The sequence below is a fragment of the Hoplias malabaricus genome, chromosome 7 (genome assembly GCF_029633855.1).
Source record: "Hoplias malabaricus isolate fHopMal1 chromosome 7, fHopMal1.hap1, whole genome shotgun sequence".
Taxonomy (NCBI): Eukaryota; Metazoa; Chordata; class Actinopteri; order Characiformes; family Erythrinidae; genus Hoplias; species Hoplias malabaricus.
In genome coordinates this window covers 22153419-22171515 of record NC_089806.1, presented here as the reverse complement: position 1 = coordinate 22171515, position 18097 = coordinate 22153419, and the positions used below count along the sequence as shown (strand labels likewise).

At 40.2% G+C, this 18097-nt stretch overlaps 1 protein-coding gene across 2 annotated transcripts; it reads right to left on the bottom strand.

The window, feature by feature from the left end:
* Positions 1-1832: 1832 nt before the first annotated feature.
* LOC136702524 (flavin-containing monooxygenase 5-like) lies at positions 1833-17103 on the bottom strand. Of its 2 annotated transcripts, XM_066677629.1 has the most exons (10): positions 16753-17103; positions 16485-16618; positions 12552-12684; positions 10222-10410; positions 7689-7854; positions 7453-7595; positions 6365-6564; positions 5894-6249; positions 2976-3048; positions 1833-2852 (listed from the first exon to the last, which is right to left on the bottom strand). In XM_066677629.1, exons 2-10 carry the CDS (start codon positions 16487-16489, stop codon positions 2450-2452), a joined length of 1668 nt encoding a protein of 555 aa, XP_066533726.1. In that variant the 5' UTR covers positions 16490-16618; positions 16753-17103; the 3' UTR covers positions 1833-2449. The 2 variants fall into 2 exon arrangements, with proteins under 2 accessions (XP_066533726.1, XP_066533728.1); XM_066677631.1 differs by lacking the exon at positions 16485-16618 and having other exon boundaries at positions 1834-2852; positions 16753-17099.
* Between the last annotated feature and the right edge of the window lie 994 nt (positions 17104-18097).

The following is an 18097-nucleotide window of genomic DNA, read 5'->3' as shown; positions in this document are numbered from 1 at the left end:
ATTTGTAGCACTGAATTGTTTTTGCACTGAAATCTGAATATAATTGCTCTTGCATAGAGACTTTACTAATTCCCCTACATTTAATTTTTTTTTCCAGCTAAGACATAATTCTGCTGCTTCCTATAGAGCTAATTTGGGTACAAGAGTTTTGTGCATTTGGGAAACAAAATGGACGCCATCGACAGGAAAGTGCTGGTGGGAAACTAAAGTGTAGCTGTGGAACTATCTGACAGAGTTTATTGCTCTTATACTATGATTGGTGCAGAATGCTGTCTAAAAGCTCTCATTATACAGGACATTGTCATTAGGTTTTACAATGAACATTGTTTACAGTGTGAGTGTTCAGTGATATTTCTCATTGTCAACAGTGAGGAAGGTCCTCCGCCTTCGTTGTTATGCTGTCAGTCATCACCTCCCACGACAGAATAGGTAGTGATGTTCAATTCCACCAATTTCCTTTTTGATATAAAATGACTATACTGAAAATGATTTACTAATGTAATTTCTAAAGACTAATAAATGAACCAAATGAATGAAAAAAATTGTAAATTGGATTGTGAATGGAAAAGTGCTCAAATGTGACATTTTGTCTAAAATTCTATTTAATCACAGGTAATTCACCCAGAAAATGCTGCAGCACAGACAGACACCACAAGAGTCCAAATTCACAGGGCAGAAATAACTCCACAAGACTCCATTTACGCTCACTCATTGTGTGTGTCTTTAGGCTGAGTGACTGACTGGAACTGCACTTTTGCATTGCACACGTACCGAGGCAGAAGAAACGTAGTATCATGTAGACCAGATCTCAACAGTTTAGTTATTTTCCACTGTGTTCCTGTTAATGATACACATTACCTCAAATGACTTAAGTAGCATTTTAGAGCAGAAAGATCTGGTATCGGAGGTATAGATTTTTCAGTATGATCCACACATCAATAAGAATAGGGCCAAAAGTCTGAAAATGACAAACAAGGATCCGGAAATGAAAATAAAGGAGGGTCACTGGTCATAAGGAGTTAAATGAAATGATGTTTACTAGATTTGTGAGACCCTACTTACCACAAATGGAGACAGTGAATCAAGTTCATTGGTTTCCAATTACAAAACTACCATAAAGCATTCTCCCGTACTCGGGGGTATGTACTTGCCAGTCGAACTCGCCAAATTTGTACTACAAAATAAGGCAGGTTGAACTTGACATACTTTATAATGAGAAACAGCCACCCTCATGGTTACTGTGATTCAATATAAGGGACAGATCTGAACTGCAGGCAGGCCAGTCAAGCAAACACACCCTGTGGCTATGAAGCTACACTGTTGTAGCACATGAAAAGTGAGGACTTGCTGAAATAACCACTGACTTGCCTTGAAAAAATATAAATTTTATGGAAATGTATTCATTAATTAATTCACTTTCTATAACAGCTCCCTATTGAGTTTGGAAATGGGTTCTGAGTCTACCCAGAAACACTGGACGCAGGACAGAAACACACACTGGACAGGACAGCAGTCCATTACAAGGTACCACACACTCACTAACTCCTATGGACACATTTGAATAGCCAATCCACCTACCAGAGTGCATTTATGGACTGTGGCAGCAAACCAGAGCACCCAGAGGAAACCCACGCAGAAGGGGGGAAAATACACCTCACAGACAGTCATCCGTAACATATAACATGTATTTGAGATGATAAGACTGTGTTTATGGTTTATGCCAAAGTATGGGTCAACATTTTTCTTTGTCCAGACTCACCATCTTGTCTTAAATATGTAATACATGAATCACTAACAAAGAATTGAATACATTTTAATATAATTTTAAATACATATAAGATTTAGATTACAGCAACATCACACAAAATGCAGTTAGTTTGTCGACTTGTGCTCATCAAAAGCTGCTTGGCAATTTGACAAAGTTAATATTGCATATAAGATGTAAAATGGAGTCTTCTGGATTACTCACAAGGAAAACCACTCGTTTAGGGATGAATGGACTGAAATTATACACTTAATTATCTCACAATCAACCCCTCTGAAGTTTCAGCTTTGTGAAAGTTTGATGGACCTATAAGAACTTCGTAGTGGACCTCCAAAATTCATATTTCAGTATCACTGCTCTACAGAGAACAAAATTCACAATGACATATTACAGCAAAATTCATACATCTCTTCTATCCACAACAAACTCTAAACTGTGCCAGCGATGATGTAATGTTTCCCCAATGTGTTAAATTTTGTTATAGTGTATTTAAATGTGGATGAGTGCCTCACTATATATTGTAAATGACTAGATATTCAACAACACCTAATTTGTCTTCTAAGATAATTGATTCTACTAGGGATGCCCAAATGTTTACATATGACATATGCACACTATATACTTTTCTGAAATCTTATATTATTTGATTGGAGACTGGGATCTTACAGTTCCACAATGACAGAACTATATGAAGATAAGGGATTTCATCCAAGTGACCTGATCCTGAAGGAAGCTGGGGTTTCTCATTTGCAGTGAAGTGACAGTGAAAATCAGCAGGATGCTCCCGGCCACACTCAGCCAGTGGATGTGGCTGGAGGATCTGGGCTCTGGAATGGGCCGTGTGTTTAAAGGCTGAGTAATGCGCTCCCACTGGGTAAAGATTGCCTGGCGAGCCCCCTCCCAGCGGCCTGGACCCCTCAGCCGATACTGATATGGTGTAGTGGGACCAAACAGAACCCTCCAACCCAAAGCAGGATCTGTTAAAAACAGCCAGAGGAGGTTGGGACGTACACCCACTTCCTGCGCGATGGTTTCTATATACAGCACATAGTCCACTTCTAGAGCAGCGCTCGCTGGATTAGAATATCTACAAAAGATTGAGAGACATGTTATACATAAATGTGTCTTCTCAAATGCTAAACATTAAATGAATGAGCTACAGGGCATGGAGTTTTACTAAAATCAGCAATTTAAAATAAAAAGAAAAAACCTGTTAATTTTTGCTTCCATTTCTTTCTTGATAATTCTCTGCATTGTAGCCAAAGGAGGAAGATGGATCCGTCCTTGAGGGAAAAAGAATATATTCAGTGTTTTTTAAAATAAAAAAAAACTTTACTCAGTGTACTGCACTGACAAAAGACTTTTCAGACACAAGGAATATATCAGTTTGTGGGTGGTGTTTGAAATGGTGTTTAGGAATATTATGATTAATTCTAATATGCTAAAATAATATTTAGTATTGCATTTAGTATAGAATTTCTGCTATTCTTATTTTTAATTTTTCATTTGACCAGACATTCTCAAACATCATCATACAACAGTACAAAGAGAACAATTAAAACATTCATTCATTGTATTGTAACCTCTTATCCAGTTCAGAGTCGCGCTGGATCAGGAACCTACCCAGAATCACTGGGTGCAAGGTAGGAACACACCCTGGAGGGGGTGCCAATCCTTCAGAGGGCAACACACATTCAAACATTCACTCACACCTACGGACATTTTTGAGTCACCAATCCACTTGCAATGTGTGTTTTTGGACCACGGGAGGAAACCAATGCACTCAGAGGAAACCCACGCGGACACAGGGAGAACACATCAAACTCCTCACAGACAGTCACTTGGAGTGGGACTTACACCCAGGTCCATGGAGCTGTGTGACTGCTACATTACCTGCTGTGTTACTGTGCCGCCCATAATTAAATCAATTCTGGCAAATAGTAAATATCAACATATTTACAAAACACATTCAGTAATCTTGACAATATGATCCATCACAGCGTTTCTTTTACAAACCCTATTTATAAATTAGTTAGACACTGAAACAAAGAGAAACTAAGCAAGCCTGTGTAATGGACAGTTTCACTTCTGTTAAGAGAAATTTGAATGAGGGTGTTAAAATGTTACTGAAACTCAAAACTGCATATGCAGCTACAAGATGTGTTATATCTGTATAAAACATTTTGTGAAGCTCATTATCCACTGCACCTTTACAGCATCTCTTATCACAGATTTCTGGTTCAGGCTAATTTTGAGAACAGAGTGCATAACAGGAGAAGGTGGGGGGTGAGCTAGAACGGTATAAAAGATCACTGTGAACTTTTATCAGTATCCTTGAGCTTGTAACTTTCATGTATTCTGCTGAGGGATCCTCTGTATGCAGAGCAGTTAACCCATTCTACTCTTTACAAATTCAGCTCCTGACTCTATTTGAATTCTTCCAATTATAGTATAAAGAATTCCACCAACACAATTTGGTTTTGCCGGACCACCATTAACCATATAGCCATTGTCACAGGTGTTTCTGGCATTTCAAAAACAGGAAAGCCCAAAATACATACCCATGTCATTGGAAGGTCTGGAGAAGCTTTGGTGCTTCATATCAATGTCTTTGTTTACATGTGTTTTTTATGATGTGATTGTGGTGCAGCAGGTAGTGTCGCAGTCATAAAGTTCCAGGGACCTGGAGGTTGTGGGTTCCAGTACCGCTCCAGGTGACTGTCTGTTGGTGTGTTTTCCCTTTGTCTGTGTGGGTTTCCTCCCTGTGAAGTCATCCTGTGAAGGACACGTTAAGAACACACCAAACTCCTCACAGACCTGGAGTGAGTCTTGAAACCCACAACCTCCAGGACCCTGGAGCTTTGTGACAGAGACACTATCTGCAGCACCACTCTGCTGCATAATGGAATCATTTTACAAATTAAAGAAACTGCTCATGGACAGGCATGTAGATATGAACATGAGTAAAATAGTTGAAGATATGTCTATTCAACATCATTCATTCATTCATTATCTGTAAACGCTTACCAAGAATCACTGGGCACAAGGCAGGAACACACCCTGGAGGGGGCACCAGTCCTTCACAGGGGGCCATAAACACACACACCCTTACTTGAGTAGCTGATCCACCTACCAAAGTGTGTTTTTGGACTGTGGGAGCAAACCGGAGCACACGGAGGAAAACCAACACACTAAACTCCTCACAGCCAGCCACGTGGAGCGGGACTCAAACCCACAACCCCATATCCCTGGAACTGTGTGACTGCGACACTACCTGCTGCGCCATTGTGCTGCCCCTATTCAACATCATATTCCTATTAAAGAGATATTTCTGTTGTTTTGAATCGAGTATGTATGAGGTACTTATGCCTTATTGCATTATAATTTCCTTCTAGAGTAACTCAGAATTTGACAGGGTTTTGCACTCAGCTGGGTCTGCACTGGTGATGGTGATCTGACGAGTTTGTGTTGTGCTACATTGTTAAAATGTGTTTCCATGGTGTACTTTTATACGTACAGTTATTTATATAAAATAGTAGGTAAGCTAAATGTAGGGTATCAGAAGATACTGCCCATGTGTAAATCACTTATTCCACATGCACTAATGTACCCTATAACATCACAGATGCTAGCTCTCGAACGCTGTGCCTTTACAACATGCCGGACAGTCCCCTTCCTCTTTAGCCCAAATGACAGCATACATGATTTCCAAAAATTATTTCAAATTATCATTAATTTAACTGCAGGAAACACTTCCCAATTCACATCTCTACTTCATAAATAAATTCTGACTCAGAGAAGGTGAAAGTGTTTCTGGGTCCTGTTTATATATAGCCTCTTCTTTGGTATGGTTAAAATATTTTTGAAAGAAGCAACAACCTATGTTTACAGACAGTGAGTTTGAGAGGTGTTTCTGAGCCAATGCAGTGGACTTGCTGTTGCATATAGAGATTTCTCCAGATTTCCTGAATCTTTGAATTATATTATGTAATGTAGATAATGAAATCAGAGAAATGTTATGATTGAATCGTTGCACTATTTACCTTAGCCATTTATCAGCAATGCAAGAACTGGAAAACACAAGATTACATGCTTCAGGAAATCAGGACTTAATGATTCATTCAATACCTGTGAAGACTCTGGTCACCCAGCGTGTCTGCATCTCTGCCAGTGGCATTACGGGTCCTGTGGCATTAAGAAACCCAATGAAGGCCAGTGTTGGATGCTCCAAGGACAGAGGGAAGACCCTTCTGAAGAGAGTCAGTTCTCCCTCTGGACCGTTGTTAATGGAGGGTGGCAAAAAGGGGAAGGACGCCTTGTACCCTGTACAGAAGACCACTGCATCAATCCCTTCTTCGATTGCTCCATTATCAAACACAACAGTGGAGCCACGGAACTCTCGAATGTTAGGTTTAATCTGCAGTGACCCCTGGAGGATTTGTGCTGGCAGCTCATCATTAATTAACAGGCGCCTGTCCAGTATCCTACAACAGGAAGACATCAAATAATTCAGAAACGCTTGACATATATCAATGAATAGATGCTACGACCATTATCTTTTCTCAAGAACATGGGAAAATGTTGATGATGTTTTGTCACCGGTGTTGGGCCTGTAGTCCATAAAGCCTGTGGTCATATTTCTGATTGTAGACTCTCTCTACTGCCCAGTTAACCAGTGCTCGAGGAAATAGCTGTTGGAGCATGGCAAATGAACGTGTGACCATCAGCACATCAAGGGGTAGACCACCAGTGCCCATTCGGCTTACTACCCACCTACCTTCACGTATGCTCAGGAAAGTCTAAGAGAGAGAGAGAGAGAGAGAGAGAGAAAAGGGATGGGGAAGGGTTACTGAACTGGAGCAAATCTAAAACTCATCTAATAGTTGATGAGTTTGGAGTTGGAGTCCTGCACAGACTAAACCTGCTCTTTGTAAATTCAGAAATGAGAGCTGCTATATCTGTATGTTCCAAAAGCTAGAAGACATATAAACAAGAATGTCCTGACCTGTACATGTCTTTAAAACATATTTAAAAATCTTATAAGTAATAGTTATTATTTAAATGTATTTTTTTATAATCATACATAGGATAAGATGTATAATGTCAATCCATAAGACCTTCACATAGGGCCCACCACACACCCTTCCTATCTGCAGCCACAAAATTGATGTTGTTTGAATCCTACACTTCAATACTAAATGTTGCTGTGGCCGTTAATGATCTGATCAACAACCAGCTAAGTCAACCAGCCACTACATCACAGGGGTCAACAGGTAGGCTCACCTTGTCTGTGTTTCGCTGAATTAAGCCCACATATACCTCAGTGCTTTGACAATTATTCAGAATTATAATTATTCTTACCTTAATTTTTAAAAATAATTTAAAAAATTTAAAATAATATTTTCTTGGTACCACTGAAAACTAAAAACGAATATAGATCTATATTTTATGTTGTTTACACCATTTTGTAAACAATTTTTAATATAAATGACATATATGTCATTTATATTAATGACATATAATATATGTCATTAAATGATATTTTCCTAGTCACATATTGAACAGACCAGAACTGAACTGAGTAGAATCAGATCCTAATGAAATTTGAAATATTGTGATGCACTGAATCATTTCCTAATTACAGAGATTTATCCCTCATCTGTTGTGTCTGCAGGCAGTAAGCTCACTTTCTCAGCGACTCTGCTGATCTCCACTGCAATGTCTCCTCCAGAATTCCCAATGCCAACAATCAGTACTCTCTTCCCACAGAATGCCTCAGGATCCTTATAATCCCAACTGTGAGAACATTTCCCTGGGAATGTATCTACTCCTGGAGAAGAAAAGAGAATCATAAGAGAATGAGATTGAAATATGAGGGAACTGTCTCAGAGTTTAGTGTGTGTGAAGAGAAATGTGATCATACCAGGAAAAGCTAAGAGAGGAGTTACTGGACGTGTGAAATGTCCAGAACACACAAACACAGCATCAAACACGTGAGTTTCCTTACATCCGTCACTGCTCTCAGTTACCACCTCCCACTGACCAGAGTGAGAGAAATCATCTTGCTGTCGCACACTGCACACTGTAGTCTGAAACACACACACATTGCAGGTTTTAACAGCTCAAATTAAATTATATTTTGTTGAGACACAGCACAAGCCTGATCTGGATAGCAGAAGATAAATGAATGTGTGAATCCTCTGCAGGAAATAGTTTGAAACGCGAATGCAAATTTTAGTGATTGAATTCTGTTTATTATATGAGTTTAAAACAATTAAGTAATATACAGGGTGGGCCATTTATATGGATACACCTTAATAAAATGGGAATGGTTGGTGATATTAACTTCCTGTTTGTGGCACATTAGTATATGGGAGGGGGAAACTTCTGAAGATGGGTGGTGACCATGGTGGCCATTTTGAAGTCGGACATTTTGGATTAAACTTTTGCGTTTTCAATGGGAAGGGGGTCATGTGACACAAACTTATTTGGAATTTTACAAGAAAAACAATGGTGTGGTTTTTCGCTTGGTTTTAACGCAACTTTATTCTTTCATGAGTTATTTACAAGTTCATGACCACTTATTCAAACTTCTTCAAACTGCTGCCCATTGTGTTGGATTGTCAATGCAACCCTCTTCTCCCACTCTTCACACATTGATAGCAACACCGCAGGAGAAATGCTTGCACAGGCTTCCAGTATCCATAGTTTCAGGTGCTGCACATCTTCATCAATGGAAACCTCAAGGCCACTGGATATGTGAAATTGCTACATGATGTGTTTTACTCTTTAAGCACTGAAGCTGGCTTGTTAGCTGAGTTTTTCCAGCAAGATAGTGCACCGCCACATTATAGGTCAGGTCCGAGCATTCCTAGATGAACAGTTTCCTGGAAAGTGGATTGGTCATCGTGGGCCCGTTGAATGGCCCCCAAGGTCTCCTGATCTGACCCCCTTAGACTTCTATCTTTGGGGTCATCTGAAGGCAATTGTCTATCCTGTGAAGATACGAGATGTGCAGCACCTGAAACTACAGATACTGAAAGCCTGTGCTAGCATTCCTCCTGTGGTGTTGCTATCATTGTGTGAAGAGTGGGAGAAGAGGGTTGCATTGACAATCCAACACAATGGGCAGCACTTTGAACACATTTTATAAGTGGTCGGAAACTTGTAAATAACTCATGAAAGAATAAAGTTACATTAAAACCAAGCACAACATTGTTTTTCTTGTGAAATTCCTGTGAAAATCTTCCCATTGAAAAAACAAAAGTTGGATCCATAATGGCTGCCATGATCACCACCCATCTTGAAAAGCTTTCCCCCTCCCATATACTAATGTGCCACAAACAGGAAGTTAATATCACCAACCATTCCCATTTTATTAAGGTGTATCCATATAAATGGCCCACCCTGTAGAACCAATGATAGAAAGTGTGCTATTTCTTTTGCATTGGCCACATTTGCTAGCACTCCAGTCTGATTGTGTGCTTGAAACAAAAAAATAGTTTCTGTTTGTTATGTTAGGCTTTCTCTCTCTCTGTTCACAGCAAAAAAAAAGGCATCTGGTGTTTAGACAATGGAGAGATCTCCAAACGTTAAAAAGCCTGAACTAAGATTTCTGCTCCACAATTTCTGTGTCACTTGTCAGTTATAATCATCAAATTAAAAGAAATAAACACTTGAAATATATCAGTCTGTGTGTAATTAATGATTATAATATACAAGTTTCACTTTTTGAATGGAATTACAGCTTTTTCATGATATTGTAATTTCATGACCAGAACCGGCATACTTGCTTTAGAGCATCCCTGTCTGTTGGAAAAGCCCCCACCATTTTCCTGGAGAGAGGTGTTAACTGTTATAGCTTGGCTGGGGTACATGAACTTACTAATAATCCTGTGGCTGTATGCAATCAATTTCTCTCAAAATGTTTTTCCAACATCTAGTCTAAAAGGTTCCCTAAATGTTCTAAAGGCAAACTGCCTATTAATACCCTTCATTTCCGACGGCATGTTGGATTTGCAGATGTCCACAAACTAAGGATGGGAAAAAATGTGGTTCTGCAACACAGCTTTGAAAGATTTTTTTGGACAGAAGTCCTATATCAGCTGCACAAACAAAGGAGGTACTTTCAGCTCAGAAATGTGATTCAGTACCCTGCAAAAGTCGAGCAATAAAAGTATGCAAATTATTGTTATAATAAGCTGTACATTTAAGTTTTTACATTTAAGTTTTCCTGTTTTTGTAAACTATTAACAACTTCAGTTTTTTGTGTGTTCAATTTTAAAACAATACATTGCTTTCACTGGCAAAAACACATTTACTGCTGATAAAGAAAAGTTTTAAAACATTTGTTTAGGTGCCTATGGTATTTGTACACTATTTTACATACAGAAGAAAAGAGTGAAAAAGGACCTGAAATGATGTAAACAATTGTTCAAAAACACAAAGAAAGCAACCTTGAGGTGAATGTATTTGAGCAAGTCAAAGTGCTCTGCGTAGAGTCTGAAGTACTGCAGCAGCAGAGAGTTGTGCATGAAGTTTGGGAAGTGTGCTGGCATGGGGAAATCACTGAAACACATCATCTCTTTGGAAGTGTTCACCACCAGAGAGCGGTAAATACTGGAGCGCTCAGGCTCTGTGGTCTCCTGCACATGGAAGAAGCACAGAAACATGATTAAGGATGTGCAAAGTCCTTAAGACTACCCTTCATGTAGAATTTTGTAAAATAATCTAAGTACTGGTCATTCATTTTTCAGAACATATTCTTGAGGAAATTAGATATAAACTCATTTCAAAGGAAGAGACTTTCCAAAAGTCCTAAGTACAAGACATAGAAAAACCTTGGGAGATCCAGTAAAACACTGAACCATGAGATAAACAACATGTAAAAGATTTTATTTCTGACAGTCAGGAAAAATCAAGCTACACACTTGCTCCTGATTTCAACAAATCCACAAGTAATTCTGTCAATACTTCCACTGCAAGAATCCAGTGCTATGGGACTGAAAAGACATGCAACTGTCAGAAAAGCAAGTATAATAAAGGTTGGCCATTTCAGTATATGACTAAGTCTATAATGGTTTAAGCATCAATTAACTGTCCGCTAAAATATCATAACTGACATGTGTAAGGACCGTAATGTGTGTTTGGAATGATGAAACAGTTTTAATATATTGATTCTGCTTGTTTTTTATCAGGGCGGCACGGTGGTAGTGTCGCAGTCACACAGCTCCAGGGGCCTGGAGGTTGTGGGTTCGATTCCCGATCCGGGTGACTGTCTGTGAGGAGTTGGTGTGTTCTCCCCGTGTCCGCGTGGGTTTCCTCCGGGTGCTCCGGTTTCTTCCCACAGTCCAAAAACACACGTTGCAGGTGGATTGGCGACTCGAAAAGTGTCCGAAGGTGTGAATGTGTGTGTGTCAGTGTTGCCCTATGAAGGACTGGTGTCCCCTCCAGGGTGTATTCCCGCCTTGCGCCCAATGATTCCAGGTAAGCTCTGGACCCCCCGCAACCCTAAAATTGGATAAGCGGTTACAGATAGTGGATGGATGGATGTTTTTTATCATTACAAGCTATTGTTTTTCATTTTTGTTTTTCACAGGGGTGATCTAAGGGCGGCACTGTGGGGCAGTAGGTTGCAGTCACACAGCTCATGGGACCTGAAGGTCTGTCTGTGAGGAATTTGGTGTGTTCTCCCTGTGTCCACGTGGGTTTCCTCCAGGTGCCCTGGTTTCCTCCCACGGTCCCAAACTACATGGTAGGTGAATTGGCGACTCTATAGTGTGCATAGCTCTGAGTGTGTCACCCAGTGACGGACTGGCACCCCCTCCAGGGATGTGTTCCCACCTAAGCTCCGGACCCACCGCGACCCTGAACTGGAGAAGCGGTTTCAGACAATGAATGAATGAATGAACAGGGATGATCTAAACTTTAGCCCCTTTAATAGTGTGCATGAGTGAATGAATTTCATATTATGAGCCATCGTACCTATTTTGCTGACATGTGCCGGCTGCCTGTTTGTGCCCAAAATTATAAAACCTACTGCAGGGGGAAGAGCCTTTTCATGTAGAGCCTCCCTAAGCTTTGGAATGAGCTTCCAGTCCATGTTTGGGATCCTGACAGGGTCTCAGTTATTAAGTCTAGGCTTAAAAGCTATTAATGTAGTCAAATATTTTGTAAATACGTTCCCATTAAACCATATGGTGCAGATCTGGAGGTACATGGACATAGAAAATTGTGGTAAGATGTTGTTTGTTGATCGTGGAGCAGAGGGATCATGATATCTCTATGGAAGCCATCATGTCTATGCTACCTTTAGTTAGACTGTTCTAATAAGACCTGCCAGAGCAACAACTTACACTCTAATAATTCTTATGATGTCCAGTCACGTGGAAACTATTATCAAAATGCTGCATATATTTCTCTGCAGTGCTGAACTACCCATAATCTCTGACCTGATGCTGGAGAAAGAGTGAATAAGGGTGTCCCTATCTGCCTGATATCTTATATGCTTTTACAATGAGACAGCACCTACACGTCCCTCAAAACAAGCATCAAGATTTGTGAATCCCTGCTTATTTCTGCATGTGCCTGGCTTTGTTTCTGGCAGTATATTGTACACACTGCTGAGGAAACCTCCCAGCTGTATTCTATTCCAAGTTGTGTGTATGTTAATGAAGAGTTGGTGGATGGGTCACTAAGGGCAGGTTTAGTACCTCAGGCCCATGTGTCCTCAGCTTTCATGCCCTTTATAAGTCTATCACATTATATCCCCTGCACATTTTCTCACCTTAAATCTCCAGAGTCCTCCGATGTCATCACTGCTCTCGAAGCACACTGGCTCCAGCCCCTCGTCCAAGCAGCACTTAATGCAAGTCAGTCCAGCATTGCCCCCTCCAATGACAGCCACTCGTTGAACCATTCTAAAGAGTTAACAACCAGGGGGTCACTTTGACAGAATGCTGAAGGCTAAAAACAGGGCATAGTTTTAATGTTTTTTTACTTTAGGAGTTTAGAGTCATAGCAAATCAAATTTCATGAACACTTCACACACCTCAGAATTTTAAATGCTAAACACTACAAGGTTTGAATAAAATTGTTACCATTTTCTCGTTTTTGTACTGTTGGAATTCAATAAATTCAATCCTGAAAATTATTAATGGCATTAATTTGTTGTTAAAAATAAAAGTTTAAAACAAATTATACTAGAGGACTCTACTGCCCTAGCTAGATTATTTTTGTACTAAATCTTTGATAAGATTACCTGTAATGTTCCATTCATGCAGGAACTAAAACGTAGACTCATGTGAGCATGATGTACAGTTGCTTATTTGATCTACTAAATGGCACTTTTTAATTTTAATTATTTATTTTTTAAATAGTGTAGTTTATTCAATGTGTAAATAAATATCGCCATCTACTGGCGAAATACTGCAACTTTAGAGAAAAGGTCAATACAATTACATCTCTACAGGTAAAAAATATCTCTGCAGATGCAAAAACAAGCTATTTGCACATGTAAAACAAATGCATCTCATTTTATCAACATGCACATATGTCTTGACATGTTAATATGGAGAATCCAACATGTTTTGAGACCAATGGCCTTCCATAAAGGCAGTGCAGGCGATCAATAGCATCAAACTGGCAGAAAGTCTTGAAGAAGATTGTGTCAGTGCCAAATCTTGAATTAACTCAGATCTTTCTCTATTCTACCCACTAGTTGAAGCCTCCAGTTACAAGCGTAGCACTAAGGCAAAATCAGTGAACTTCACGACGCAGATGGTTGACTACTCGAATGCATGGTCAAATAGCAAGTAGCTATATCATCATTCATTCATTCATTGTCTGTAACCATTTATCCAGCACCTACCCGGAATCATGGAGCACAAGGCAGGAACACACCCCGGAGGGGATGGCAGTTCTTCACAGGTCTGCATGTGTCTACACATACACACACACATTCAATCACACCTATGGACACTTGAGTCACTAATCCACCTACCAATGTGTGTTTTTGGACCATGGGAGGAAACTGGAGCACCCAGAAGAAACCCACGCAGACACGGGGAGAACAAACCAAACTCTTCACAGTCAGTCACCTGGAGCGGGACTTGAATAGGGTGACCAGACATCCCTTTTTGCCGGACATGTTAATTTTTCTTCCCCCGTCCCAATTCTTACAATAAGCCTTTTCTTGAAGTGTCCACTTCCATGATGTCTGATGACGTTGTTGTAGGTGAGCAAAAGGGGCACGCCAGGATCAAGTGTACAAGAGGTCGGAACTCAGAGCAGAAATGGGACACACTTCACTGTGCACACCTTGTGCTTACATCACTTTCAGCTGAGCTCCGCTCCACATCACAGTGTTTTACTGGAGCCTCAAACAAAAATGTGTTGAAAGTTGTTAAAGTAATTTATCATAGTTTCTTCTTCATATGTGGAAGCATTTCTGTGTCACACTAGCCTTTCACTTTCTGCTCTATATTTTACAAAACTTAAATCGTCACTTCTGTCCCTATAACGACACAAATATAGAGAGCCAGCTGTAGCCGAAATGTTACTATGCTGTCCCCTTTTGTCCTGTCACACTTATACCAGAAGTATGTCACAACGGCTCCTGTGCCAGTACACACAGCAGCACAGCGGCTCCTGTGCACATGTTTTAGTGTGACGGGACAAAAGGGGCCAGCACAGTAACATCTCGGCTACAACTGGCTCTCTGTATTTGTGTGGCATTGCGGATGATCACATACAGAGAAGCAAACAGATGTGTGTGACCTGCAATTTCTCCCAAAGGCTCTGGACAGTAACGTAAGCAAAAGTGCAACACCACTGACTGTGCATAATGTGAACATAAGACCTAAATGGCAAGGAAAATGTGTTCCATTAGTTTGTTATAGGTGTGTGTGGGGGGGACACAACTCGGGACTGTCGGTTTATAAAAGAAAGGTGCCATGGGTGTGGAAAGATGGAGAATGTGAAGAAAATGTGCAGGTCCTCACCTCCTACTGGCCAGCAGCAGGTTAAGAGAGGAGGGAAACATAAGAATTTTTTGAGGGATGAAAAGGATAGCCGGAAAGATAAAAAGTTGTCAGCACATGATTTGAGTGAGTCCTCTGGTTCACAGTCCAGTGATGAAGAAGTCTTTTCAATGCACAGCCTAAAAAACTCAAAAATGGTAAAAGTAGACCCCATTACCACACAGCTAGACAAAAATGGGAGCATGGTGAAATTTAAATTGGATACAGGCTGTAGTGTGACGATTTTGACAGTAACTCCAGCCGTCACCATTGAATGTCTGTGGAAGAGTTTCAGCAATCAGGGATTACCAGAGATGACTGTGTCTGATAACGAATCATGTTTTGTGAGTGCAAAGTTTAAGGAATTTATGAGTAAGAATGGTATCTAACACATCACCTCCGCGCCTTATCATGCTTCTTCAAATGTCTGCGCCAAGCGAGCAGTCCAGACATTTAAATGCATGATGAAAAAGGCAGGTGAAGCTAGCATCACTACCAAAGTCTCAAGAGTGCTGTTTAATTACCACATTACCCCTCCGTCCACCACCGGGCTGTCACCGGCAGACGAGTTACAAGGCAGGAGATTAAGATCAACACTAGACCTAGTGCATCCTGACCTTAGAGCCAACGTCAAGCAGGGAGATCAGAAGAAACATCATGACAGGCAAAGATCAGAGAGAAGTTTCCGAGTGGGGGATGCCACAATCACACAAAACTTCTGTCATGGACCTAAATGGATCCTGGGTTTTATTACCAAAGTCACAGGACCAGTGTCTTACAAAGTCATGTTAGGAGATGGAACCATAGTGCGAAGACATGTAGACCAGATACTTGCAATTCCTGGAGACAAGGATGTGGCAGAAACCGAGATAACGGAACCACCTGAAATGCCTTTGTTATCAGCTGAGCTCAGAGAATCCTGCAGCAGTGAGGATTAGTTGTGGATCAGAAGGAAAGGCTCAAGACAACACAAAAACATCAGTGACGTGCATTCCATCCCCCGAAACAATGCAGGAAGCACCACCACAACAATCAGATACACCTGCACAATGGTCTCAATGCAATGAATGGTGACTGAAAAAATATATATATCATTAACTACTTAACTGATTGTCATTCGGTGTCAGGGTTAAGCTAATGTTGAGGTGACTAAGTAAAGGTTATGGTAGAAGTAATAGCTTAAGGGATGTAGAAGATGGGAATGTCATATTATAAAATGACCTGTTGGGAGCATTAGAGGTTTTTTGAATAGCAGTGTGTTATGTTCCCGTGTGGGATTGTTAGTGTTTTTCTAGAGCTGTGGACCGTTGAAATGTCTAAAACCAGTTGTGATGCTCTGATCATTTATCAAGTCTACTTCTGGTTGATAAAATGTGGTGCTTGCTTTTTAGAAACTTTTAATAACACAGTTAAAAGGTAAACTCGTCAGTTTCTGCCATGATAAAGAGTTTTCTGGTGTAAACAAGTCGCTTCAGGTTTGAAGTTTGGTATGAACAGAAAATAACAGGTTTCCAATGATAATATACCGTCAAGAAATGACAAAAATATTATTTAATTATTTTCGCTTAGGGCTAAATGTTGAATGAGAAGGAATCTGTCCAAAAATGCATTTATTTATCTTGTTAAAGAGTGTCTGTTTATGTATTATATTTCAGCAGCATTGTTGCATGGTTATGGAAGCATTTGTGCTACTAACCCACCTCATGTGTCCTCTTTTTTGAAAACTCAAATATGGTGACCCTAGACTTGAACCTACAACCTCCAGGTCACAGGAGCTGTGTGGCTGTGACACTACCTGCTGCGGTAGCCCTAGTAACTACGATATATCTCTACCCTAAAAATAGAGAGGATAACGTAGTTAGCGTACGTGCTGATTGTTAGCTGCTCCTCGTTAACGGAACTTTATCAGCAGTAATATGTAAAAACTCAGTTTAAGCTCGTTCATTATTAAACATTAAAATCATTTACCTCTGAACTTATGCGTCCTCCGCTGTTTTATTAATGTCTGCTTCCAGTTCACAGCTTCCTCAGCAGCTACGCAATCTCCCTTAGCAGAGACTATTAAATATGAAGTCCGTTCAGCTTCAAACTTTCAGAGCTCGCTTTTGAAATGGGTGAGTTTTCTTGTAATTATGAAAAAGAAGAAACATCAATAACATCTCCTTAAACTGACTCTCTGTATTTGACCAATCCGTGGCGGTGAACACATGCACAACCGGAGCAGGGAGCTAACCACGGTGGCGCCTCGGGAACCGTTTGGGGTCAGGTTTGCTCAAGGGCACTTATGCCGTAAATGAACTTTCTCTTATTCAGTTCCGGTAAATTAACCAGCGAACCTCCGGCCTCAAACACCTCTAAACCTGAAGGCCACGGTAACCCAACATCTACACATCGATATGTTCAATATCAAATACAGACATCAGAATGTACAAAGTGATAGCCACGATATCGACAACTTAACTATAGGTTATTCTATAGTGGCACATAATCGAAGAGTCAGCACTAACTGAACACAGGTAAACAGTAATTCTAGTATATCTTGAGAGAGAGAGAGAGAGAGAGAGATTTATTCACCATCAGATAAAAAAAAAACATTAGGAATCAAGTGCAATTTTTATTTTAACACATCAGAGAACAGTAAACCACACATTCCAAAATAACAATTTTATTAAACTCAATTTTAATTCTTGATTGCAACAAATGTTTACAAGTTTGACAGACATCACAATGTACACCAGCTTTTCTTTCTGCTAAAATTCTGGAAAAATGTGAAATTTGAAAACTTGAAGGGTAAGACATTCATTAAAATCATGAAAAAGTGAAGTTAAAACTTTATTTACATTATCCTTATTAGTCTAAAAGTGTGTAACAATGAAACACTGTTCTCTCAAAGAGCTCTCACAGTGGGACACAGTGGGATTTAAGATGAACACAAAAGCAATCACAGCAACTATACTGTGTAATATTCTCCATTGCAGATGCCCAGCTGATTTGGTCAACAGTGGTTTATAGAGTGCCCTCCAGGCAGTCTTCACATCACTGGCAAGGCCAAAATGTGTCCACCTGGCTGACCAATTTAGACTAGAATTTGAACCCACACAAATTTTATATCTGACAATTAAAATGCAGACCACACAAACCTCCAGAGTCAGGAACTGTTAGAATGGATGACCCACAAACACGGGAAGTGATCCTCTACCTCCAGGCCTGTCCGATCACACGTCCATCTTCTGAGAAGTCTTTCATCCTCCTCAGTGAGAGCTTGTTGAACCCCTCTGCAGGGCGAATTTCCCGGACCTCATCCCAAGCCATT